This window comes from Geotrypetes seraphini, chromosome 17 (assembly GCF_902459505.1).
Source record: "Geotrypetes seraphini chromosome 17, aGeoSer1.1, whole genome shotgun sequence".
Lineage (NCBI taxonomy): Eukaryota > Metazoa > Chordata > Amphibia > Gymnophiona > Dermophiidae > Geotrypetes > Geotrypetes seraphini.
The window spans coordinates 28,673,616-28,700,649 of NC_047100.1; the positions used below are offsets into that span (position 1 = coordinate 28,673,616).

Below are 27,034 nucleotides of genomic sequence, written 5' to 3' on the forward strand. Positions count from 1 at the left end.
ACCGGTAACCAGTTAAGGCTTTGAGTACTGGTGCTATGTTCTACGATCACAGGTTAGAGACCTTTTGGTTGTTTCCCCCCAATTCGATCTATCACTAAAGCTGTAAATTGGTTGCACACTGTCCTTTTATCATGATTTGTTGGGTCTTGTCTTAATTATGTATGTATCACTGTTAGCGTATAGATTTTGGATATGCGGGCTAGAAATGTTTTGGGATTTTTTAAATTCTTTATTCATTTTTGAATCTTATAAACATAATAAAACCAATTTCACATTTCACTTGTATTTACAATCAAATATTCTTATATGATAAATTAAATACCTCCCTTTTTATCCATATTCCTATTCCATATGATATACATTCCCCACCCCAACCCCACATATGTTCTACCCATGTGCTAAAATGTCTGATCATTTGAATAACTAGTCAATGGCCCCCATATTTTATTAAATTTATGAATATTCCCTTGTTGTAACGCTATCATCTTTTCCATCTTATATATGTGACAAACTGAATTCCACCAAAATGTATAATTTAATTTCCAATTTTGAGTAATTTGTTGCATGGCGATCCCTGTCAATATTAATAACAACTTGTTATTATTTGCAGAAATCGGACTATGCGGGCTAGAAATGTTTTAAATAAATAAATATCTTGAAGTTTCATTAATAATTCTTGTAACAGTGCTCTGGGCAGATTGCAATGCTTTCCGGTATTTTTTCGGAACACCCCTCAGTAGCACGTTACGATAGTCGAAATATGGCATCATCTTGTACTTTGGACCATTAGTCTGAAATCGATGGTACAAAATGGTGAATTCTGATCAACAGATTTTCTCTAGCTTCTTATAGACACAGTAGAAAGACTCATCCCTTGTTTAACTTTCCTTCTGTTCAGGGCTGCAAAAGCAAAAAATTTCTAAATCGCACGTTAGCAGCTCTTCATGATAAAGAATTTCGAACCTTCCCGCGTACAGCTTATTCTTATAAACACTTTGGAACACAATTGGAAGACCTATCTTTTTTCTAAATATTTGACTATTTAATTCATCTTATTTCCATGCATTGTGACTATTATTAGGCTTTTACTATATTGGCTACGTTGATGAAGATTCAATCCCGTATCAGTAAAACACAACATGTAACGGTTCATAGACAACCCCGTGAAAGACAAAGGCGCGCGCCGACAACTGAGCGCAAGACGGAGGTGCGCGCCGAAGAAAATTACAGTTTTTAGGGGCTCCGACGGGGGGTTTTGTTGGGGAGCCCCCCCCAGTTTACTTAATAGAGATCGCACCGGCGTTGTGGGGGGTTTGGGGGGTTGTAACCCTCCACATTTTACTGTAAACTTAACTTTTTCCCTAAAAACAGGGAAAAAGTGAAGTTTTCAGTAAAATGTGGGGGGTTACAACCCCCCAAACCTCCCACAACACCCCCACAACGCGGCGCGATCTCTATTACATAAAGTGGGGGGGGTTCCCCCCCCACACCCCCTCCGTCGGAGCCCTAAAAACAGTAATTTTCAGCGGCGCGCACCTCCGCGCTGCGCTCAATTGTCTGCGCGCGCCTTTGTTCCGGCGCGCTTTTGACCTGATACCACAGCAAGTTCAGATATTTAAATCACTTCAAAAAGTAAAATCTGTAAATACCTCTTCAAACCTTAGATTACAATAGCCTTGTGGTAGCATAAATAACACACATCAGCTCACATCCTCACAGGTTCCTTTGGTTCAAGTGCAATTAGCCATATAAAGTGCTTCTGTTAAAGTGGCATTCTCTTATTTTCGCAATACGTTCATAATAACATTGGTTTTCAGTTGATTTACTTATAATTTAATATAAAACTTATCTCATATTGTAGCATGCAGAATCTACCCCTTCTGACGCGTTTCAGAAACTTTCTTCAGGGTCGGGGCATTATCGATGGTTAAAACCACATTAACTCTATAGTTTCAACTTGTTAATTTCTTGACGGCTATAGTGATCTGCTCGGACTGCCGGCATGCCTCCCAGGTTTCGGGTCTAGACCTGTCATTTTTTTCGGGCCCGTATTAGCAGTCACATATGGCTTTGAAATGTTAGGCTATCGATCGGACGGCTCGTTTTAATATCAATGACCTCATTTTGATAGTAATGAGGTCATTTGCATGCCAGAGTCGGAGAATGTATGAATGTACGGAAAACCACGAGGTGAGCTATTTTGAACATTGGGGCAGCAAATTTGGTCGGTCACTAAACCAGTCAAACTGGTTTAGCAACCATCGGTACATGATTGTAACGTTGGGTGCATCTAGGCCTTAGAATGGGCCTTTATAGATGTGAATATGCAATCCTGAGGGGGGGGGGGGGTGGAGAAACACCATAAACCAATTTTCAGGATATCTTAATAAATATCAATAGAATATGTTCGCATACAATAGAGGCAGAGCAACTCGATGGGGGCGGGGAGGCGCTCCTAATTAATCTTTCCTCCCCTTTTAGTTAGCCCTGCCAATGTAGCAACAGCTCTCAGTCAGGACCCTGCAATCACGGAACTTAAATACATCTATTAGGTGTTATCATTAAACAGTGAGCAGGACTCCCTCCTCCCAGGGCTGTGAAGGCCGTCTCCATGGCATCTCCTGCTTTAGTCAAGCCAGAGAATGGAAGCTTTGCAAAGGAATCTGAGCTTTGAAGCCGATATTTAGGGGCTTAGCGGCTTTCATTGGGGGTGGAGAGGGCGGGGAGGAAGAGGCGATTGGGACTGAGAATCCCCAATGTTGCTACCCGGAAGTTAACTGGGCACTGGTCAATATTCCAAGTTTAATTCCTTAGTAGATGTAACAATAACAGATTTAGACTAGTAGTCAGTAATGGCAATCAGTGGCGTAGCGAGGGTGACTGGCACCTGGGCTGGTAGTGACCCTCTCCCCACCCTGCGCCCACGCCTCTTCCCTGTATCCTCTTAACTTTTTGCTGCTCATGTCGGCTTAGGACCTCTCTCTGTTGTCTCTTCTGGAAGGCTTCCGGGAGGAAGTGATGTCAGAGAGAGCTCCGAAGCCGACACAGGCAGCAAGTTCTTCGGGCTGCTACGGGGCAGAGGCGTGGGCGCAGGGCAGGGAAGAGGGCGGGAGGGGAGCAGGTCCAGCAGGATGGAGGGGAGGGGAGATGGATGCTGGACCGATAAGTGGTGAGAGGAAAGAAGGGGGAGAGAGAATGTGACCCAGACCAGAAAGGAGGGTGGGTAGGGAGGAACAGATGCTGGGGGGAAAGTGGGGGGAATGATAGAGAGAGGAAGAGAGTGAGGTGGGAAGGGAGACAAAACTATTTTTAGAGTTAACTCTCAAGCAACCAGAAACTAGAGTTATACTATAACCATTAATTCCAATAATATCCAATTATAGATCATCTTTTTTTTTTTTTTATCTAGATTTTTTTCTGTGAAGTGCCTTTTTTTTCATAAAGAGATTCACCCAAAGTGCTTTATAATACACTGAAAAGATCAGGTATTCTTATCTATCCTTGCAGACTCATAAACTAACTGTGGTTCCTGGGGCAATGGAAGGACTTACCCAGAGGCATGAGGAGCAGGCAGGGATCACACTCGCAACTCTATCCACTAGACTTCGTTAATGCCAAATTAGTGTCTAATTTAGCAATTAAGCTATGCAAGTAACTGACAGCATTCTAAATGCAAATTGGCTTTCAAGATTCTAGAACTAGGGAGATACGATGGTCTCTCTCTTACCGCCAGGGTTTTTCAAATTACGCACTCGGAACTTGATTTTTTACAGGGGCCCATCTTAGAATGAAAGCCCATGTGAGGTGAACCAGTACTCTTCCCTTGCCACAGGACCTCTGCCAAATAACTGTGCCGTGACGGATGCCCTCGCTTCGTGAAGAACGAAAAAGTACAAAAAAGGTCTTCCCAGTTGACGCACATCTTCCTACATAGAGATCTACTCCTCGACCATGGGGAACCGGGAGAAAGTGGGGCACTCAGCTGAGCGGAGCTATTTGGAGATTTGTATCTCCATGGTAACTGCAGCTCTGGTCCTGCTGGGGCGCAGGGCAGCCTTAAAGGAGCAGAGCGGGTGAGCAGGATTGGAAATGAGTGCAAATTAAAAGCAGCCGGCTAAGAAAGCGTATTCCTTCCTCCAAACCGGCTTAGCCAAAAAAGATTTATTTCAATTTGACACGCCCCTGCAGGGATCCTGCATTGGACGCTCTCTGGCCAGCGGAGGTGCTCTCATTAGTTTCTGCACGGGCTCGCTGAACCCTTGAACACTGGACGGGTTTTGTCTGCACAATAACACAGACCCCCCCCCCCCCCCTCCCCTCAATGCGCTCTGTTAGGATTTTAGTTTGAAGCCCCAGTACTTAGTTCCAGACAGGAAATGTGATAGAATAATCTTCTGGTATCTCTCTGCTTCTGCTTGAGAAATCTGCCTTGCAGAGGGAAAAAAAAAAAAAATTACTTGATATCAAAAGATTTTGAACCAAAACTGGGTTTCATTCCCCTCTGTAATATAGTACATCAATTCTCTAGAAAGGCAGAAGAAGTAGGAGGCAGATTTAAGGCTTAAATGATAGATTGAGGGGGGTTTCTGGGCTGAAAGGGAATGGTATGAAGGGCTGGCAATGGACTATGGAGACCAACGGATCTGAAACCATCATTAAGCCACTGCCTGCCCTTTCTTTTCCCAATGGGTCCATGGGATGGAAGAAAAAAAAAATAAAGACTGCCTGTTTCCCTTCTGATGGGGTCCACGTGAGTCCAAGGAACAGAACAACTTTCTGTAACTGCCTGTCCACCTCACCCCTTGTTGCAGCCGCCTCCCACCTCTCACCCAATATTTTTCACGGGGAGCCAAGGAAATGAAGACCCCCAAGCTGACGCCCTCGACACTGTTCAGAGCTGCAGAAACGTTTTGCCAATAATTGGTTGTCGGAACCCAATTATTGATGTCAATTGACACCTTAGCTAATTAATTTGTGAGTATGTCTCGGCAGGGCAGGATTAATTCGTCAGGGCTCCCTGCCCCACCCCACCATGTGCCCAGGAAACAGGAAGCTGCGTCAGAGGGAAGCTTTGGGCAAGCCGCACCGCTTGCACAATTACAGTTCCCGTTGCCTTTCTTACCCGCATTGCTTGCTTGTCTTACTTTCCGTCGTATGGGGGGGGGGGGGGGCCGCGTTGCCGATCGACGCTGGAGGGGTTCATCGCCGTTTGGAAAAAACAATGTTGATGTCCTCCTTCATCGGGCCCCCCTGACCATTTCGGACCCTAGGCACGTGCCTACTTGGCCTATTGGCTAATCCTGCCCTGTGTCTCGGAGGAAGCGTTTCCAAATTTTGGCATGGACATCCCGGCACCATATATATGAGTAGAATCCGGAGGTGCCAGTGCTCTCGCAGAATAGCGTTTCGGCATTTGCTGGGACGTTCGCACATAACTGTAGACAAGTGTAAGGGACACATATTAATGCAGGCACCCAGCTCCAGAATTGCCCGTCATGCGCGTTTTTGCAGAATGCACAGCGCTGCATGTAAATATACATAGAGACCGAGAAAATTGAAGGCAGAAAAAGACCATATAGCCTATCCATGCCATCTACTATCTCTTAGAGATCCAAAATACTCGTCTCAAGCTTTCCTAAATTCAGATACGCTCTTCATCTCCACTACCTCCACCAGGAGGCCATTCGACGCATTCACCACCCTTTCCGTGAAAAAGTATTGGATCTTTTCCAGATAAGCCCCGCCACTAATGGAAAAAGTGGATGCGCCGAAAGTTAAGCCCCGCCACCTTTTGCCAGCGTACGCAACCTTAGCCAGTGAAGTTCTCAGCACAACGGCCCCACAACGCGGCGCGATGTGTATAAAGTAAAGTGGGGGGGGAATTCCCACCCACACACCCCCCCTTCGGAGCACCCAAAAAAAGATTATAAAAAAGAGGATATGAAACTTAACATGATAAAAAAATAGGATAAACTGTCGACCATTTTTTTAAGGGCTCCGACGGGGGGGGGAGAACCCCCCACATTACTTTCTACAGATCGCACCCCTATTTTATAATTTTTTTTGGTGGCGGGGGTTAACTTTTTGGCGGGGCTTATCTGGAAAAGATCCAAAGTATTTTCTGAGATTACTTCATAGTCTATCCCCTTTCAAAGGGTTACCAGATTTTCCGGAACGGAAATCCGGATCCTTGGCCCCACCCCCCCCAGGCCTGCCTGATTCCGCCACTCCCCATCCCGTTCATGCCTGGGACACGCCCTGTTCCGCCTCCAGCCCCGCCCCCTCGATCTCTTCGCCTATCGGAAGGGCACCTACACGTGACATCACAGTGTTGCATGCGCAGATGCCATCCCGACGTCGCTGCTAGCTGGAAGCTTTTCAAAACCGAGACAAAATGCCGGGTTTTGAAAAAGCCGTCTGGACCCCCCAGATATGTCCAGGAAAATCCAGACATCTGCTAACCATGTCCTTTCACCTTCATTTTGTGATCCTCTTATTCCAGAGTTTCCTTTCAACTGAGACTCTCCTCATGCACATTTAGACCATGTAATGTAATGTAATGTAATTTATTTCTTATATACCACTAACCTCCGATTAGGATTCTAAGCGGTTTACAGAAAATAGACAATAGGGTACATTAAAATTATAAGTAATATAGGTTTACAGAGAAATATACATTAAAGGATACAATAAAAATAAGATAAATAAATAAAGAATAGGTACTTTGAAATTCCCTTACTGTCCCGAAGGCTCACAATCTAACTAAAGTACCTAAGAACAAACAAATTAGCAAAATAATAGAGAGGAAAATAAAGATAGAGGAAAAAAAATGAGATATAAAGCATCCTAACAAGAATACATTGAACTCTCAATACCATACTGTTAAAAACAAAACGTACATTCCAAAATAATAATGTAATGGAAAGAAACTAATTAAATATGTAGGTATTTAAGCCTGTATAATATTTCCCCATCTCTGGCCTTTCCTTCAAAATATATATACAGTGTTTCCCCGCAAATTCGTGGTTCCCGGACTCACTAACTCGCATTTTTCTCTGACTGCCTCTTCCTGTAGTAAAGTTGAGCTACACCAATCAGGAGCTGCGTGTCAAAGCAGCTCCTGATTGGTGTAGCCCGACTTTACTACAGGAAGAGGCGGTCGGAGAAGACCGTGAGTGATTTTCTTCACCCACTGGCGCTCCAGCTGCCCCCCTGCCTTTTGAAAGGCCAAAAACCACATTTGCAGTTTATTTCAAAATTTGCGGGGGTTCCTAGAACGGAACCCCCGCGAATTTTGGGGGAGTACTGTATTGAGATCTTTGTCTGTCCCCATATGCCTTACAACAAAGACCAAAGACCATTATAGTACCCTCCCTCCAGACTGACTCCATCCTGTTTATATCTTTTTGAAGGTGCATCAATATCTCCTTTTTCTACTGGCCATATCTCTCCCTAGCTTTTACCATTGCCTTCTCCACTTGTGTGGCCACCTTATGATCATCGGCTACTATCACACCCAAGTTCCCGCTCCTCTGTCGTGCACAAAAGTTCTTCACCCCCCTAAATTGTCCTGACAATTGTTCCCTCGGGTTTTTGCAGCCCAAATGCATTTCTTAGCATTAAATCTTAGCTGCCAAATTTCGGCCATTCTTCACGCTGCGCTAGGTCCTTCGTCACGTTATTCTCCCCGTCAGGAACGTCTGCTCTACTATAGATTTTGATATCATCCGCCAAGAGGCAAATCTTACCTGACAGCCCTTCAGCAATATCAATTACAACAATGTTAAAAAAAACAGGCCCAAGAACCAAACCTTGAGGCACACCACTCCTCAGAGCAATCTGCATTGACCACTGCCTTCTGTCGCCTTCCACTCAACCAGTTCCTGACCCAGCCCGTCACTTTGGGACCTATCCTGAGGGCACTCAGTTTATTTATAAGACATCTGTGTGGAACACTGTCAAAGGCTTTGCTAAAATCTAAAAACACCACATCTAGCACACTCCTATCCAATTCTCTGGTCACCCAGTCAAAGAAATGGATCAGATTTGTCTGACAAGACCTGCCTCTAGTGAATCCATGCAGCCTAGGGGCCTGTAATCCACTGGATTCTAGAAACTTCACTGTTACTTTTTTAAGTGTTTCCATTAATTTACTCACCCCAGAAATCAGACTTACTGGCCTGTAGTTCATACATCTCCCTTACTTCCACTTTTATGGAGAAGGACCAAATCCACTATTTTCTAGCCCTCCGGAACAATTCCTTACTCTAGAGAAGCATTGAAAAGGTCAGTTTGTGGAGCTGACAGACGGTCCTTAAGTCCCTTCAATGCCCTCGGATGTATCATCCAACCCCATCTCTTTGTCTATCCCTACTCGATCCTGGCGCTTCAGCCGTGAGCACAGAACAGAAACATTTGTTCAGCCTTATCTTTATCAGTGCTGAGAAATATTATTGTGTGAAACACAAAAAAGACCATATACATTGATAATGATTAGAAAAACGCTGAAATTAATTTTGGATAATGGGTGTGGCAGACGGCAGCGAAAGAGTTAAGGGCATGATAGGGGGAAAAAACTGTGGTGCTCCCTTCCCTTTATGCCTTAAGCACATGCTTAATGGTTAATCCAGGGCTGCCTCTGGCTCTAACCCTAACACAGGGACTTCCAAGTCTATGTGAAGGAGAAAAAAATTCTTACTAATCCAACTGCTGGCATAATGCAGACCACCTATTGATTTTGCATTCAAGCACAGAGGCCCAAGGGCCAGGCTCTGCGTTGCTTCCAGCCAAGCATCTCAGTCAGGGTAACCTGCAAGCTGACATCTTTTCCCTAGGCCCTCCACAGACCGCTCTGCCACTGAGCTTCAAACTGGGGGGAGGGGGGGAGCATATCAGACATGCTCGATGCAAAGAACGATGACGATTCCATCTGAATATCATGAAAAATTCCTTTTTATCCATCTTTAATGAAAATCTCTACAGTTGACCGTGACACAGGTGTACTCATTTGAAGCTGAATGGCAAAGCTCTCTACAGAGCGCGGGAAGTCACGTGACCACCTCGTTACGGATTAGCAGGCATCGCTTTGTTCAGTCGGAATTAATACGTATGCAGTGTAAAGAGAGAGTTTACCGAGATGTGTGTCTTAGGGAAGCATTCAGAACTCAACAAAGAATAAACGTTGCACTGTTTTCATTAGATTGTTACTGGGTTATTTGCTAATATAATGATGTCATGTTTTGTGTATTATACTTTTTATAGAATTATTGCACACTAGTTTTTTAGCCTGTTACATTAACGGGTGCTAGAATAGATGTGTAGACTTAGGCATTTCCTTCTTTCTTTCTTTCTGTCTCTCTCCCTGCCCCCTTTCTTTCTTTCTGTCACTCTCCCTTCCCCCTTTCTGTCTTTCTTTCTTTCTGTCTCTCTCCCTGCCCCCTTTCTTTCTGTCTGCTTTCCCTGGCCCCCTGTCTGTCTTTCTTTTTGTCGTTATCCCTTCCCCCTTTCTGTCTTTCTTTCTTTCTGTCTCTCTCCCCCCTGCATTTCATTATTATAGATTGTTATTCTGTGGCCTTCAGATGATTTGTAAAGGTGTGTTTTTGTAACCTGCCTTTAGCAGAGGGAAGTAAGAAATGTTTTTAAAAAATGAAATATATTTGAATGTGTGTCTGTGTGTTTATATACTCGCGTGTTTATGATGTGCTGGCATCTACAGATTTTACATTTGAACTCTTGCGCCATGTCTTGTGAAGAGTTTGCAGGAGCTCCGTCCTTGAAGGGGGGGTAGGCAGCAATTGTATTCATAGCACTGATTTTTGGTAAATTTAATCGAGGGAACCCATTTTTCCTCCCGCTCTCCAACCTCAAGCCTTACAGATTAGCCTGGCAAAAAAAACCCCGCAAACAAACAATGATTTTCCTTTAACTCTGCAGGTTCAACGTGGACTCCAGGAGCTGCAATATCTCCAAACATGTAAGTGTGATTTTATCACTGGATGACAGGTGGGCATAAGATACCTTTAATTGCATAAAGGACTGTGTTATTTTGCTGCGCTATTTATGTGGTCACCTTATGTGGCACTTAACCGTAAAAGTGCCGACTCCACCCCCAAACTTCCCACAAAATAGCCAATATTCAATGGCAGTAACCAGTGAAGCCATTCCTGACTATCGACCTTTAAATGCCTACGCAATGTTAATGCGTACGAGTCGAGTCTCTTTCATTTGAAAGGAAGCTCTGGAATGAGAGGGCGTAGGATGAAGTTAAGAGATGAGGCTCCGGAATAATCTGAGGAAATACTTTTTTACGGAAAGGGTGGTAGATGTGTGGAATAGTCTCCTGGAAGAGGTGGTGGAGACAGAGACTGTGTCTGAATTCGAGACGGCCTGGGATAGGCACGTGGGATCTCTCGGAGAGAGAAAGAGATAATGGTTACTGCGGATGGGCCATTTGGTCTTTTACCTTTTTACAGAAAGGATGGTAGATTCATGGAACAGTCTTACAGAAGAGGTGGTGGAGACGGAGACTGTGTCTGAATTCAAGAGGGCCTAGGATAGGCACGTGGGATCTCTTAGAGCAGGGGTAGGGAACTCCGGTCCTCGAGAGCCCTATTCCAGTCGGGTTTTCAGGATTTCCCCAATGAATATGCATGGAAAGCAGTGCATGCAAATAGATCTCATGCAAATTCACTGGGGAAATCCTGAAACCCCGACTAGAATACGGCTCTCGAGGACCGGAATTCCCTACCCCTGTCTTAGAGGAACAGAGAATGATGGATGGGCAGACTGGATGGGCCATTGGCCTTTATCTGTTGTCATGATTCTTTTTTAAGTTCTGAACCTCACAAACCCCTATAAATTAAGATAGAACTTAAGAACAATGAGTTGGAATTTTTGGTCTCTAACATTCTTTTTTTTGTTTGTTTGTTTCTATCCTGCTGTCTGGATTTGCAGAAGGTATGTGTTTCTATTTCTACTTGTATAGCATTCGTAATGTACATTGTGTCCTGCTCTTCCTCGGGATGGAAAAGTTCATAATTCTGCTAGTCTAACATTCACTAGAAGTGGATCGGCAATATTTTAGGTGCTACCATTCTGCCAGTGGACTGAGGCTTATTTGAAAACAAACAAAGGGGTACAGCGGAGTATACAGTATATTTAGGGAGGGGTCATAGGATATAAATTCACTCCAAAATCCACCAGGAACAGAAAATCACTACAAATCACTTTCTAAGTCCCGACTTTAGAACGTCTGTGATACATAGACGCCATGCGCTAAAAGAAAAACTTTTGCCGCTGGTGCAAGCCGCTGCGTAATCATAGCGCACAAACTTATGACACGTATAAATGGCAACAATGTCGCACCGAATCGAATCTTTCAAAAGCAACTAAGTTTCAAAGCTTCAAGCAAAGGCAAGTTGAAAACGCTTAGGGGTCCTTTTACTAAGGCGTGCTATGCTTTTTAGTGCACGCTAACGCGCGCATGTTAGTCTCTGGACGCCTTAGCGGTTAACGGTTAGGGGCTCATAATATATATATAAAAAAAAGAAACGTCTAAGAACCCGCCTAAATCGGGTACTTGGACAATCGAAAAGAGAGGTCGTGCAAGTGCCGACAATCGAAACGGCTTTTAGACCTGTCTTGGGCCTTTTCGGTGCTGCTGTACGCCCAGAGCTGAAAGGGGTGTTCTAGGAGGGAGTGGGGAGGGCGGGACGTGGGTCGACCTAGACTTAGCCATACTGCAAGTATAACGAGACTGCCTAGACCAGGGGGTGGGCAATGAGGGCCGCAATCCAGTCGGGTTTTTGGGATTTCCCCAACGACTATGCACGAGATCTCTTGGCGCGCACCGCTTTCAATGCATAGTCATTGGGGAAATCCTGAAAACCCGACTGGATTGCGGCCCTCGTTGCCCACCCCTCTGGAACAGACGGAACTTACACGTAGTGCCTTAGGCCGGGGGTAGGCAATTCCGGTCCTCGAGAGCCGGAGCCAGGTCAGGTTTTCAGGATCTCCACAATGAATATGTATGAGATGGATTTGCATGCACTGCCTCCTTGAGATGCAAATCGATCTCCTGCATATTTATTGTGGAAATCCTGAAAACCTGACCTGGCTCCGGCTCTCGAGGACTGGAATTGCCTACCCCTGCCTTTGGCGATCTAAAAACAGGTGCAAGTACCCAGAAGGTATCCAAAATGACCAGTTAACCACTTCAGGGACAAAGTACAGACCCTCCCCCCCAACACACTCCCCTCAGTGATCACTGCCCCCCCCTCCACTGCCATAAAAATCAGAAGAAAAACGTACATACCTACCTCCAGAACATCTGTATCTGGCAAGGGAATTGTAGTAGAGCTGCGCAGAGGTGGGCTAGTGAACCATAGAGAGGAGGACCCAGGCCCATAAGCCACTCTTAACCACTGCATTCATGGTGAAACATGTGCACCCCCCAAAACCCTATTGTACTGCCATATAGATAGCACCTGCAGCCATAAGGGCTATTGGGGTGGTAGACAGGTGGGTCTAGTAGGTTTTGGGGGGGCTCACCCTGACCTAAAAGGGAGTCGTGGTGAGATGTTTATGTGGCACCCTTTTTGTGAAGTTCACAGCAGTGCCTTGTAAGGTGCCCCTCTACTCTGTGGCCATGTCTGGGGTGTCCAGTCCATCACTTTGCTGACCTCTCCCACGTCCAAAAGGTCTTGTTCTAGGCATTTTTGACTTGGACGAGAATGGGGTATAAAGATAAGACGACTTAGCGGTTTGGATAATTAAATGGCTGGACGTAGAAGTAGACGATTCTAAAAAAAAAAAAATAATAAGGTGTATTTTTCGAGAATGCTTTAAATGCTGCTGACTGAGGCCCAAAATGGACTTAGACGTATTTTTTGATTATGCCCCTCTTTGCTGGTCTGAAGCAGCTGGAAAATTTAAATAAATTGCTTCACTTCATTCATTAAATATCCTCACAAGACCTCAGTGACACAACTCGAGACTCAAACAGCTCTCGTTGTCTCCAAGCTTCACAACGTCTAATCCTCACCGGCCTAACTTCATTTATAATTATTTTCTTTTTTCCTCTTACAAATTAGAAATAGAAAACTTAGCTTAGGATTCTGAAGTGCCTTATTTCATCCGTTGGTCAGGGGTACTTAACATCCAACAGGTTTCGTAAGAAATAGCTTATGCAATTCAGCCCTAGTAAAATTTTCATAGAGAACAATTTAGGAGCCTAACTCTCAAAATTGGGACCATAGTTCCTTTGAATATTGGGCCCAAATGCTTCCTCTCCTTGTTTTGCTGTCATGAGTTGGATCGTGACCCCTCGCCGGAAGTCCAACCTGTAGAGGCCTTAAGCTGGTCTGAGTTGGGGGTCGATTTAGTGTCCCAATGGGAGGAATGACAGCATTCTGCCATTTTAATATTTTAAGATGGGAGATGCTTTGTAAGAAGAACTCAAGGTTATCTAGCTGCCGTCGCTCTACAGACACCTTGCTGTCTGCTCCCAATTCTGGCATTTTGACAAGAACGTGAAACTTTTGAAAGACGCCATAGAGAGTTATTCGCCAGGGTCCTCTCCCTCCTCCTTATTTTCTTTCTAAATAGAGTTCTTAAGATGTCTTTCTTCTAAGCCTCCAAATGAAAAGCTCTGTTTAGTGGAACGATAACTGTTCTGCTGTGCCTTTGATCGACAGGTCGTCTCACAGACTCCTTTCATATTCTGGCTTTTGCCAGCTGTGTCTTGCATAATCGGATGTTATAATGACTTTTGGATTCCATGAGCCAGGGAGAAGCTGCAACCTCCACTCTTATGTCCGTCTCTCCCTTTGCTCCTCTCCGTCAGTCACTGTCCTAGGCTTCAGGTACATGATATGAAGAGTCCATTCTTTCTGTCTAATTGATAAGCCATGGAAGCTGGTCCAGGGGAATACAGACCAGGGACAGTCCCTTCCTGCCTGGTCTTTTCTTTGCCCTTGCCTGACTGGTGTGAGACAGACAGCGGTTTCCTAAGGGATGGCAGCCGTGTGTTGCCTGACAGATTTTGTTAATCTATTTCTTAGTCTCAAACATGCTCAGTAGGTGAAGTCCTGACTTCAGTGCTGGGAGCTCTGAGGACTCTTTGGCAGTGCTGTATGCAAAGATGACAAAAGAAACTCCAATTGTGGATAAATACAGTAGTTCATTTTTCTGGTAACAGAAAGAGGAACTTCATTCCAAGCAGTGGCATAGTAAGAGGAGTGGGGGAGCAGGGGGGTCCACCCTGGGCACCTCCCCTCGCTTCCTGTAGAAACTGGAATTTAGTGCCATATGTATTCATAAGAACCAAAGAATTGCCATACTGGGACAGAACGAAGATCCATCAAGCTCAGTATCCTGTTTTCAACAGTGCCCAACCCAGGTCACAAGTACCTGGCAAGATTCCATGGAGCAAAACAGATTTTATGTTGCTTATCCTAGGAATAAGCAGTGGATTTTCCCCAAGCCATCTCAATAATGGCCTGTGGACTTCTCTTTTAGGAAATGATCCAGACCTTTTTTAAACCCTGCTAAGCTAACTACTACTTAGACTATATTGTGCGTTCTGTGAAAGGCATTTAAGACCAGTAAGCAATGAATATGAAATATTTAGAATTTTCCAAGATTTTGGCCATAATTTAGAAGTCCTACTTAAGGCATTCCCTCATAGAGAGGGCTCGGTTTACACTTGGATGTTGATCATACGTGGAAATTGCAAGGGGGCATAGTTTGAATTAGGCTTGAGTGGCTCAAAACTCTTCATCTGCATTCCCCATTTCAGAAAGAGAAATGAATGTGTATGACCTGCTCTTTCAATATCTGGCATGCACGGGATTGTGAAAAGGGCTCATTTGGGCCACTGTCACAGGAGGAATAAGAGAACGTATCATCCTTAATCCCCACTGTTTATGTCCCTCTCCAAATTGAAATTAAAGTGGCTGTACAACCACACTCAAGGTGGTTTCCATACAGATACTTCAAGCATTGTCCCTGTCTGTCCCGGTGGGCTCACAACCTATCTAATGTACCTCGGGCAGTGGAGGATTAAGTGACTTGCCCAGGGTCACAGGGAGAGAAACGAATCTTATTCGTTTCTGGGAGCAGCGCAGGATTTGAACCCACAACCTCAGGGTGTTGAGGCTGTAGCTCTAATCACTCCGCCACTCTCTCCTCTGTAACATTTATATATATGGATTTGCAAGATGGCTCCATTTCCTTATTTTATTGGGATTTCTTTACCGTCTTTCTGAAGGAATTCACTCAAAAAGAATAAGATAGGCATAATCAATAGACAATTACAGCAGTAAAAATACACTACTATTTGCTACCGGACATACGCAGCATGGTACATTAAACACGCAAGAGACAGTCCCTGCTCAGAAGAGCTTACAGTCTAATTATACTACATTAGAATGTCAACACCCACACTGGAGGATTGGGGGAGATTTTAAAAAGAGGTGGGTTTTTAAAAACAAATATTGGCATAAATCTAGCATAAAAGGTTTTTAGATTCTCCATCCCAGATCTAAACCATGTCTGTCTAGGATATGATGAGAAATAGACTCGTGTTGTGAGCTCAGGAGTTTTGAGTCCAGACACTGCTATCAGCTGAACTAGAGTGGGCAAGCCACTTTATCTCCCCGTGGCCCAGTAGGCTTCTTCATAATTGGATGATAATTGGCACGCCACAGTTCTTTAGATCGAAAGCTCGTGTGCATTCTTAAATCCAGACCGGGATTTGTTTGTGATTCTCAGTTATTCAGTTCTGTTTATACTCTACTCCTGGTTTTAGAGATAACAGTACCAAACTGACACATACATACACCAAGACACTACCTAAATTATGGTTGGTTTGTTTTTGTCTTCAGGAAATTTTATTGAAGAATATACACATTTTTTATAATCTACATCATCTTTTAACAAATGCAAACTGTACACTATACAGATGAGTTTAGATAGCAGCGTAATAAGAACATAAGAATAGCCTTACTGGGTCAGACCAATGGTTCATCTACCCAGTAGCCCATATTTACAGAGGCCAACCCAGGTCCCAAGTACCTGGCAGAAATCCAAATAGTAGCAACATTCCAGAGCTGAGATTGTGACATCATAATGCCTCATTCCACCAATGCCTACGAGCCAACCTCATCAGTGATGTCATAATGGCTTGATTGTCCTATACTGGGCCAATCAAGGCCTTAAGCCCCTCCCTGGTACATCCCAGGATGCACTGGGAGGTGGAAGGCTCGCCATTTTGCAGAGGCGGACCTATCAGCAGAAGGGAGTGGGCAGGTATGGGAGATGTCGGGGTGGGATGTTAGGATGGGGTGTTGGGAATTGGGCATCCCTCCTGTCAATCTCGGGGGGGGGGGGGGGGGTTGTGTCAGGAAGGAGGCAGTGGTCATCCCTCCTGCTGAACTTGAGGAGGGTGTTGGGGGTGTCAAGCAGGGGAGAGTGGGCATCCCTTCTGCTGATCTCGGGGGATGTCGGGGGTCTTCTGCCTCAGCTGGCTCAGCTGATCATGGCAGAGGAATTTCCCCTCGATCAGCTCAGCTGGCAGGACTCCCTGAAGCCATGGCTTCGGGGAGTCCTGTTGGCTCAGCTGATCAGGGATTCCCGTGCTGGCAAGGGCTCCCTCGGCAAAGATAGGCAGCTGAGACATCTATCTTTGCGATCAGATCTAATCGGGGCTGGTTGACATGGGGCTGGTTAGAGAATCGGGGGTAAGGCCTTAAGGTAGACGCAGGTCTGCATGGGATGCCAGTGCGTGATTGAAATGCAATTCTCGGCCGCTTCTTAGGCAGCTGCCGAGACTGGCATCCTGTACATCCCAATGTCTTCTGTTGATGCGATAGGTTCCTGACAAAGAGACAGTGCTAGAATTTGGTTGCCGGCAAGTCCTGAACAAGTCCAGTTGGCCAGTCTTCCAGTGCCATAGAATTAATGTCAGGGCTAACATGAATGCTGTCCCGGCCAATGGTAGCTACGCGACTTTTCCAATTCTTCTTTCATTACCTAATATAGGCCATCTCAGTTTTTATGAAGATTGTAAAGGCCCCCCCTCTCCCCCCCAAAAAAAAGGTTTATCAGCAAGACTTATTCTGCTGCATGTGCAGAAGAGACTCACCAGTAGCTCTGTAGTGTAATGAAATTCAAGCTGATTATCATATTAATTTATGCCACAGGAAGGAACTGTGTGATTATACGGAACACTGAGTATCTTCCGATCACTCTTTCATGGATCAGGGAATTTATTAAAGGTGCTGAGCTTATTTTGATAACAGCCGGGAGTTCTTAAGGCAGGGAATAGCTTCGCTGTTTAGAAATGCAGAGACGAATGACGTGACCTACCTGTTCTGGACTCTCCAGACGAAAACTTTCAGAAGGCACACCAAGGTTGAATTTAATTACCATTGCCCATCTTATCTCAAGATTATATAAGGAGCAACTTATTATCAGTACCCTCCAACCATCAGGTTTGCCTGGGTACTGCTAGGACATTTATTTATTTATTTATTTAGATTTTTATCCCGTCCTCCCAATAGCTCAGAACGGTTTACAAATGAACATACACAGTGGGGAGTAACTAGACATATAAGTAGTACAACAGGTTTAGGGATTGGATTTATAGTTTTTGGAGAGAATTAAATACAGGGAGAGTATGCAGAAAGAGAGAAGGGGGAAATACAGTAGTTTAGTTTAAGGAAAGTTATAAGCGTTTAGGTACAATTTGTTAGTGGATAGAGTAAGAGAGGGTCATACTGGAAGTTCGGGAAGGCGATAGGAGAGTGGAGGGTGGGGTCTAAGGGGGGGGGAAGACAGAGGAGATCTTTAGTTGAAGAGGAGGGTCTTTACTGATTTACGGAATGTTAATAATGAGTTCTGTTGTCTAAGTTGGGGGGGGAGTTGGAGGTGATTCTACGCTCCCTCTCCAATTGTATTCTGTACTCTCTGTCTGTTCAGTGTCTTCCCCTCCAATTGTAGTCTGTAATTCGCTGGTCATCCAGCCCCTTCACTGTCACATGTTAATACTATATTGTAATTCGCTGATTGTACAGCTCTCTTTATTGTGAACCGCCTAGAAGTTGTAAGATTATGGCGGTATAGAAAAATAAAGTTATTATTATTATTAAGCTGTAGCCAAGTTTCACTCGTTGCCTAGCTCAGCACTTCCGCAGCGCTGGTCGACTGAGGTAGTGGCGTTTCAAAGATGCATCTGTTGCACTATTCCTAGACAATTACTCTTGCCATTCTTCTTCTTTTGCTTAGGACTTCCTGGGTCAGGCGTTCTGCACTTTGGGGGAAGTGATTGGGTCACCCAGAAGCCGCCTCGAGAAGCCACTCACGTAAGTTAAAAAACAAACAAACAGATCTTTGTATTTTTTAAGTGTCTGGCATCCTGTTGGTGGTGGCTACGCTGCCATGTTCCCAGTGCTTTATCCTCTCTGGATACCCTAAAGCGGTGGTTTCCAACGCGCGGTCCCAGGGCTATATTCGTCCCCTGAAGTCCTCCAATGTGGCCCTCTAACAGTTGGCCGAAATATCCCCAAGTCCTGCAAACTTGGTAAGTTCGAGTTTTCCTGCTCGGAGAGTGCCTTAAATCTTTGAAAACAGGATTAGCAAAGGCCAGGCGTGGACAAAGGCCGCTATAGGGCAAGTGTAGCATTTACTTGGCCTGCGCCATGCCTACAAGTGCAAATTCATGCTTTTGTAATATCTAAGTTAGATTATGGCGATTTAGTATACGCAGGAACAGGACAACTGAAGCGCCTGCAAACAGTACGAAATGCTGCAATTTGGCTGCTAGGCCATGTTTATATTCGTGATCATGTGAAAACCTTTGTATCTGAAATGCTATTGGTTGCTAATTTAAGATCTTGATGTTAGCACATAGAGCATGATATCTTTCTACCTTGGTATTATTTTATGCTCTGAGGCGTCTGTTACGATTTTTAAATGATTATAGGGTAGCCGTTCCCCATGTTTCCAAGGCCCATCTTGCCTCGACTAGAGATGACACATTTTTCTATTCAGTCCCACGGTTATGGAAGTTTGCCAGTGACGGGATAATCGCGCGCCAGACGCCAGCGTGCCGACAATCCAGCACTGACAATTCGGCGCAAAGACAGAAGCGCGTGGGGGAAAAACTAATTTTTAAAGAGCTCCGATGGGGGGGGTGTGTGGGGGAACCCCCCCACTCTAATGCATAGTGTTCGCGCTGCCGTTGCGGGGGGGGGAAGGTGAAACCCCTACATTATAGAGAAAACGGAACTTTACCCAAAAAAAATCGGAAAAAGTTCCGTTTTCTCTATAATGGAGGGTTCCGAGCCCCCCCCCGAGCCCCCCTCCAACAGCAGCGCAAACACTATGCAATAAAGTGTGTTGGAACTCTTTAAAAATTAGTTTTTCCCCTGTGCGCTTCTGTCTTGCGCCGAATTGTCAGTGCTGGATTGTGGGTGCGCTGGTGTCTTGCGCGCCACTGTCTATGAACCAAGTTTGCCTATAGAATTGAGGAAAGAAGATTCGTATATAAATTTTAAAAGACATTTAAAAGCACAGTTTTTTTTAATTGGCGTTCTCAAACTGAAGAAATGAGTTTGGGACTGCAGTCTGTACTTAGTCATTGATTTATTTTTAATAAAATTTTTAGTTTGTATTAATTAGTTAATTTTTATTATTGATATTTTGATTGCTCTGAATATTATCTATTTCCTTTTCTATTTCGAATGGAGCTCTTTTTAAAATTGTTTTGTATTACGTATTGTAAACCGCCTGGATCCTTTATGGCTATATATGCGGTATATAAAGTTTTTAATAACTGTAAACATACGGCCATAGCGCAGGTCATAGGTCAGGATTCTTATTCAGATAGATGTGTGCGGCAGTGACATGAGAAAGGTAGAGAAACCATGAAAGACTTGCATTCAGAGAAGTGTGGAAAACCACAGCAAAGTTCTGCTAAAACTCGGACGAATGCATGCTGAAAGCAGAACTTTCAGTGATGTATTTAACTAGTATAGGCTTAAATGCATAAGCCTGAACTTTCTCGTATTTGCGTTGTGGCCCTTTACATGAAAACAATTAGAGACCACTGCCTTAAAGACCAGCACTTTGTGACCGGTGTGGCTGCCCAGGGCACCAATATAAAGGGTGGGATGCCAGCAGGGAACGGTTCATAGACAACGGCGCGAAAGACAAAAGCGCGCACCGACAACTGAGCGCAAGATGGAGGCGCGCGCCGAAGAAAATTACAGTTTTTAGTGGCTCCGACGGGGGTTTTTGTTGGGGAACCCCCCCACTTTACTTAATAGACATCGCGCCGGCGTTATACTACAACCCCCCACACCCCACACAACGCCCCCACAACACGGCGCGATGTCTATTAAGTATAGTGGGGGGTTCCCCCCCCACGCCCCCCATCAGAACACTAAAAACAGTAATTTTGAGTGGCGCGCGCCTCTGCGCTGCGCTCAATTGTCTGGGCGCGCCTTTGTCCCGGCGCGCTTTTGACCTGACACCACAGGGAACTATAGCTCAGAACAGACCTGCTAAGCAGTGGTACAGTAAAAGGAGGGGAATGGACCACCCTGGGCACTGTTTTTGCAAGGGCATCAGTGCCTCTCCTCTCCGCACCCCCAGCGTACCTTACAGGAATGGGGCCGGGACAAGGACAGCGACAAAACCTGCGGGGACAGGGGCGAATTCGTTTCACATTCTTCCTCAAGAACCGATTCCCGCTATAGACTGACTGCTGTTTTTGAAAGACAATCTTTAGCACTGTGAGAAAACCTTTTGCCACCCTTTCAAAATTCTGGCGTAGCAAAATGGCCTTCATAACATAGTAACATAGTAGATGACGGCAGATAAAGACCCGAATGGTCCATCCAGTCTGCCCAACCTGATTCAATTTAAATTTTTTTTCTTCTTAGCTATTTCTGGAAAAGAATCCAAAGCTTTACCCGGTACTGTGCTTGGGTTCCTACTGCCGAAATCTCCGTTAAAACCGACTCCAGCCCATCTACACCCTCCCAGCCATTGAAGCCCTCCCCAGCCCATTCTCCACCAAACGGCCATATACAGACACAGACCGTGCAAGTCGGCACCGATCCATTAGCATTTTAACAAGCAATTATTGGTACTCTTTAGAATCAGTTAAACGTGCCACGTGTAAACTGAGGCGTGGGGTCTGCAACTAAACTTTACACGCGAGTCAAGGACCCGTGGAAATATCTGCGGAATTACAGAATAAGGGCATCCGTTCCTAAATTTAGGTGAAGGCATTTGCTTCCCATTTTTAATGGGAGCAAATGGCTGCACCTAAATGTAATCACAGTTCCCGAGCGTAAGTGCTATTCTATAAACTGTGTCTAAGTTTTTACGGCACCAATTTTTTGGCCGCAAAATGTGTTCTTTTCATGTAGTGTTAATAGTATGCTTCTGTTTGTTGATACGTAAATGAAACCACGTCTCCCTCCTATCCCGTGACTCCGTCTGGTGCAAAGATAATATGCAGAAGTTGCCCGAGCTCTCGTACCAGAGCTATTAGATATCATTTCTGCGGGGAAGGTGGACTGAGATCCAATCTTGCAAAACAGTTGAAGATTTCTGCTCTTAAAGCTGTAGAATAGGGTTGCAAAGGAACTTTCTTCTCTGCCTGTTGCCATAGCGATGAGAATTTGACTTACTAGACAGACGGATCAATAGAGCAGTTCATTTATCCTGCTTAGCATCTTTAAAGATAAGGTGGCAAGAGATAACGGTAGTGACCAGTGCTTTCGCCATCAATTTGCTCACAGTTGTTCCTTGATACAAAGGAAGTCAAAACAAAATACTGTTAGTCAAAGATAAGGGGGTACTGAAGCCCAAGAATATAGGTACCTAATTGGGAAAGGTGCAAGTGAATCCCATTCCTGTGGTACGACACGTTTCCTCTTCTGAAGGAGACAGTTGATTTACTCTGGGAGAAGGACGGTGTAGGGAAAGGCAGTGGCATGGGGAAGGAGGGGGGTGGTCCGCCCCGGGCACCAGCTTCCTCGGGGCAACGTCGTCCTCTCTGCCCCTTCCCCTTCCCCAGCTCCACGCGCACACCCCTTCTTCCCCCGTACCTTTTTAACCAGTGCCAACGTCTGCACTCTCCGAGGTCACTTCCGGGACCCGCACCTGGAAAGTGACGTTGGAGAGAGCGATGAAGCCGACGTGGGGCGGTGAGTTGGTGGCTGCTGGCGCCGAACTTAAAAAGGTTACGGGGAAGGGGCGAGCGCGCGGTAAGAGGGCGGGGAAGGGGCGCCCCCCCAATATGCTGCTCGCCACGCCACTGGGGAGGGGTCAGAATCTAATTATGGTAACTATGGAAGAAGTATTTCATTACATTGGCGGCACCATTCGGAACTTAATTTTTTAAAAATTGGCTTAATTAGCGTGATAATTGAAAACATCGTTAAAATTTAAAAATGATTAATTGAAGTTCCGCACAGAATTCGTCAAGTAGCCTCCTGATGCCTACTTGAAAAGCAGATGTGGTTAGGGGGCGGAGTCTGGACATGGAAAGTATTAGGCGCTGGTATTTTAGGCCAGGAAAACCCTGGCCTAAAATACCTACAAAATACATGCAGAAAGCCTGCTGTGTAATTTAAACCAGTGTTCTTCAACCGCTGGTCCATGGACCGGTGCCAGTCCGCAGAGGTTTTCTGCCAGTCCACAGGGCCGGCACATCCATCGGGCAGAAGACGGTACTCTTAAGCCGCCAGTCCATGGTGCGATCAACGCAGCATTTTTGGGACGGCTCCCTGAGTGCTGCAATGCATAAAGCCGTGGGAAAAGGCTCCTACGCATGTCCTGCGCCCGAACTGGAAGCAACGTCAGAGGGAAGGCTTCCAGATGAGACGCGGGATGCTGCCCACAGCTTTGTGCAATGCAGCACTCAGGGAGCTGTCCCAAAAGATGCAGCATTGATCGCACCGTGGACCGGCCCGAAGATAACACCAGGAGATAGGCCAGAAGGCAAGGTACAACATGGAGGGAGAGAGACAACAACAATAGGGGGAATGCGTTTATTTATTTATTTATTTTTGTGATTGATTTGTCTGTTCAGGAAGAAATGCATTTGTTTCTTTTTCTCTGGGGTTGTATTGCATGCAGAGTCTTGCATCTTAGGATTTATTTCTAAATATTAGTACTTTTAGTTTTTGGTCCTGCATTTGCATGGAGTTATCTGTTTTCTGGTAGGAATGAATATTGAAAAGCATACAGTGTGCTTTGTGTATTTTAATTTTGTGGTTAACCATTATGTGTTGTTAATACGATTATATTGTGTGTGTGTGTATATATATATATATATATATATATATGAAAAATGAATGGATAAAATGGTGTTACAATTAGTACTATTGCGGGGGCGGGGTCTGGCCCATGATTTAGCCCAGTGTTCTTAAACTGCTGATCCGTGGACCGGTGCCGATCCACAAAATAATTATTTTATATCCACCAGTCAATAGGTGTCAAAAAGTTGAAGAACACTGCTTTAAACCAACGCTTTATTATCGACCAATCACTTTTATAAATAACATCCAAGTAAACCACTTAATCCTGTAATGTTCCTGGCTTCAGCAGCAACCCCCAAGCATGGGCTCTTCCTCTGATGTCACTTCCTGGACCCGTGCCTAGAAAGTTATGTCGGAGGAAGAACCCATGCTGGCGCAAAGGCAGCTTTGGGGGTTGCTTCTCGTGCCAGGAGTGTTACGGGGGACGGGAAGCGGCGCGCGTGCTGCAGGAGGGGCGGGAAAGGGTGTGGGGAGGTGGGGAGCAGAGAAGAGGGTGGGACACCACAGCCCTGGCACCTCTCACCCTTCCTACGCCTCTGGGCGATTCTCTTTATAAAGACGGTTAATAAATATCAATCAATAAGTAAAATAAACTTTAAGCAGTGGGGGACTAGAGACCCTTCAAAGGTCTCCTCCAGTCAGGTGTTATCTTAGATGACAACTCTACTGGGTACCAGCTCGAATATAGACAGTTAGCCACCCTGGTAGTCTGCAGCTTTGACACACATTTTAAAAAAATTTATTTATTTTTTACTGCTGCGCAGCTGATCAAAGAGTTTTCCTGCCAGTTTGTTTATTTCACTGCTTTATTAATTCTGACACCAGTTCACTGCTGGGACTATTAAAAGCAGCCCACGATGCTAAGAGCAAGTCCACTAAAGAGCGGGACGGTTTTACACCTCCCGGCAAGGCCTGGGGCAAGAAAGCTAATGCTGACCCGAAATAGAACAGGCGGAGCTGCTCGGAACACCCAGGCCATGGCCCAAGTCACTGCAAAAGAGACGGGAGATGGAAAGGGCTAAGACAGAGCTTAACATTGCATGTTAGCTCTGATTTTAGAAAGAGGCGAGTGAGGTAACTTTCCAGGTAAAGCAAGGTTAGGGTGGTCATTTTAAAAGGGCACTTCCCTATTTTACAAAACCCAAGTGCATGCAAGTGGTGTGCTGGGCCTGCTGCTGTGGAATTGGGGTCACCAGATGTCCGGATTTCGCTAGACAGCTTTTCAAAACCCAGCACTTTGCCTCCTCTTAATCGCGTCGGGCAGGAGGCAGTCTGTACCTGTGGCACGCGATAATGTCATGCACGGATTGCATCCTGCCCGACCAAAGGAGGGGCAGAGCTAGGGCGGGCCTGGGGCCAGGTCTAGGGTGTCTGGATTTTACAATTGTAAAATCTGGCAACCCTATGTGGAACGCCTTACCTCTGTTTTTGCGCCAATCTAACACTCGAGAGGGTGCAGAGACGAGCAACAAAGCTAATAAAGGGCATGGAGAACTTGGAATACGAGGAACGGCTTAAGAGACTGGGATTGTTCTCCCTTGAGAAGAGGAGACTGCGAGGGGATATGATCGAGACTTTCAAAATACTGAAAGGAATCGACAAAATAGAGCAGGAAAAAAATTTATTTACAACGTGCAGTGTGACACGGACAAGAGGACATGGACTGAAGCTCAGGGGGGACAAGTTCAGAACAAATATTAGGAAGTTCTGCTTCACGCACGCAACGAGTGGTGGACACCTGGAATGCTCTCCCAGAGGAGGTAATTGCGGAATCCACCGTTCTAGGATTTAAGGATAAGTTAGATGTGCATCTCCTTATGAGAGGCATAAAGTGACATGGGTAAGGATAATCTAGATGCACCTCCTTATGAGAAGCTCAGAGTGATATGGGGACTAAAACTATGCCAGGGTACACCTGGAGGGGCCTCCGCGTGTGCGGATCGCCGGACTTGATGGACCTAGGGTCTGTTCTGGGGATGGCACTTTTTATGTTCTCTCTGGCAATTTAGAAAAGGGGTGAAAACTGTGTTATTTGAGCGCTTCTGTGGTGTGAACTCTGAGACAGCTTAAGCAAGGGTAGTTCCTTTTTTTATGCTGTTTTGTAATCGTATGTATTATGTAGGCCCTCTTTTACAAAGGTGAGCTAAGCATTTTAGCGCATTATAATATTTATCGTGAGCTAAAAAGCATAGCGCACCTTTGTAAAAGAGGGGGTTAGTGTTATTTTGTTTGGGATTTTTGTTACCCGCTTAGATAAATAATTGACATCTACAATTGAACATTCTATCAGTGGGCGGGTGGATGGATGGTCATGCAAGATGCCCCCGGGATTGAGGACTGGGGCCAACATAGCTTACATCCTCTTCCAATCCAGGCCAGCTGTGGAAAACCATAGAATTCAAAATTAACCTCCTGGACTCACCTCATGGCTTTGCCTGCCTTCTCCCCCTCGCCCGCTAGCCCCTCTTTCGTTTTGACCCTCCCCCCATAAGCCTCACAGGTGCACAAAGAAAGTGAAAACTCGAGACCTTGTGGACCCAAACAAGCCACCCAATACCTCCACTTAACGTTTGGGTGTTCCAGTAGAAGAGAAGCAATCGATCACTTTTTCACAAGGACAGCGCAAGGCGGAAAACAGTGCTTACACATGGGCTAAAACGGTGACACCGAAAACATCCATGAATGGGATTAAGGTGCAAAATAAAGTTGAAACAATAGTCTATTCTTGTGATATGGCTTTTGTTTTCCTGTTATGCTGTTGGTTGCACTAATAAAAATTATTTAAATAGAGAAAACAATCAACACTGGTCGTCTTCGTGAGATAAGTTGATTGTTTCATCTATCTTTATTGTTTCAACTTTATTTTACACCGCACAGAGCCATTGTTGCAATGCCAGGGGTGATTTTTTTTTTAATGCCAATGAGTTGTAGCCTGAACACCTTCATCCCACTCGTGAATGGTGGGAGGGTTTGTTTTCTGAGGCTTTTTCCTCCCCTGGTGTCACTGTTTTGGCCTGTGTGTAAGCTCTGTTTTCCGCCTTGTGCTGTCCTTGTGAAAGAGTGATCGGTTGTTAGTATTGGAGTTTCACTACATCTGTGTTATTTCCACTAAAGAGGAAAACCTCCATCATAAGTTCTCAGTTCCATATGGCACTTCAGTTGACTGGGTTCTTTTCCCTTATGTGTCCGATAACATAGTATAATAAAAGACCTGAATGGGTCACCAGATTTTCTGTCTGGAAAATCCATACCCCTAGACCTGCCCCTAGGCCCGCCCAGGACCATCCATCCCTGCCCCAGCCCAGGCTCCAATCCTGCCCCAGCCCTGCCCTCTCCCCCCTCCGCTGCCTGCTCTCATCGGGCAGGACGTCCGCGCATGCACGGATGCGTCGCGATGCTCTACTTTGCAAAGGATAGCTTTTCAAAGCCCAGGCAAAGTGCCAGGTTTTGAAAAGCCATCCGGGGAAATCTGGACATCTAGGAACCCTAAGTTTGCTCAACAGTCACACTTATCAATTCCTGATTAACCCCTGCCCCCACCCCTTTACAAAACTGTGCCATCAGCAGCCCCGAAGCCCTTTAAATCTCCATGGGCTTCGGAGCAGTTAGCGTAACGGCAGCAGCTATCATGGCTTTGTATGAAGGGGTTAAATCAACAATGAATGGAAGATATTACAGGCATGCATTGCAAACATGAT

The 27,034-nt window shown here is 45.3% G+C and overlaps 1 protein-coding gene across 6 annotated transcripts in view; it reads left to right on the forward strand.

The window, feature by feature from the left end:
* CPNE9 (copine family member 9) overlaps nucleotides 1-27,034 on the forward strand; it is a 151,468-nt gene that overhangs the window by 43,971 nt on the left and 80,463 nt on the right. For 4 of the 6 annotated variants that reach the window (XM_033926358.1, XM_033926361.1, XM_033926360.1 and 1 more), the window contains 3 exons: nucleotides 9,934-9,973; nucleotides 10,954-10,956; nucleotides 18,286-18,362. In XM_033926358.1, coding sequence (XP_033782249.1) covers nucleotides 9,934-9,973; nucleotides 10,954-10,956; nucleotides 18,286-18,362 — 120 coding nt within the window. The remainder of the gene's footprint in view (nucleotides 1-9,933; nucleotides 9,974-10,953; nucleotides 10,957-18,285; nucleotides 18,363-27,034) is intronic. The other 2 variants (XM_033926359.1, XM_033926363.1) reach the window with 1 other exon arrangement.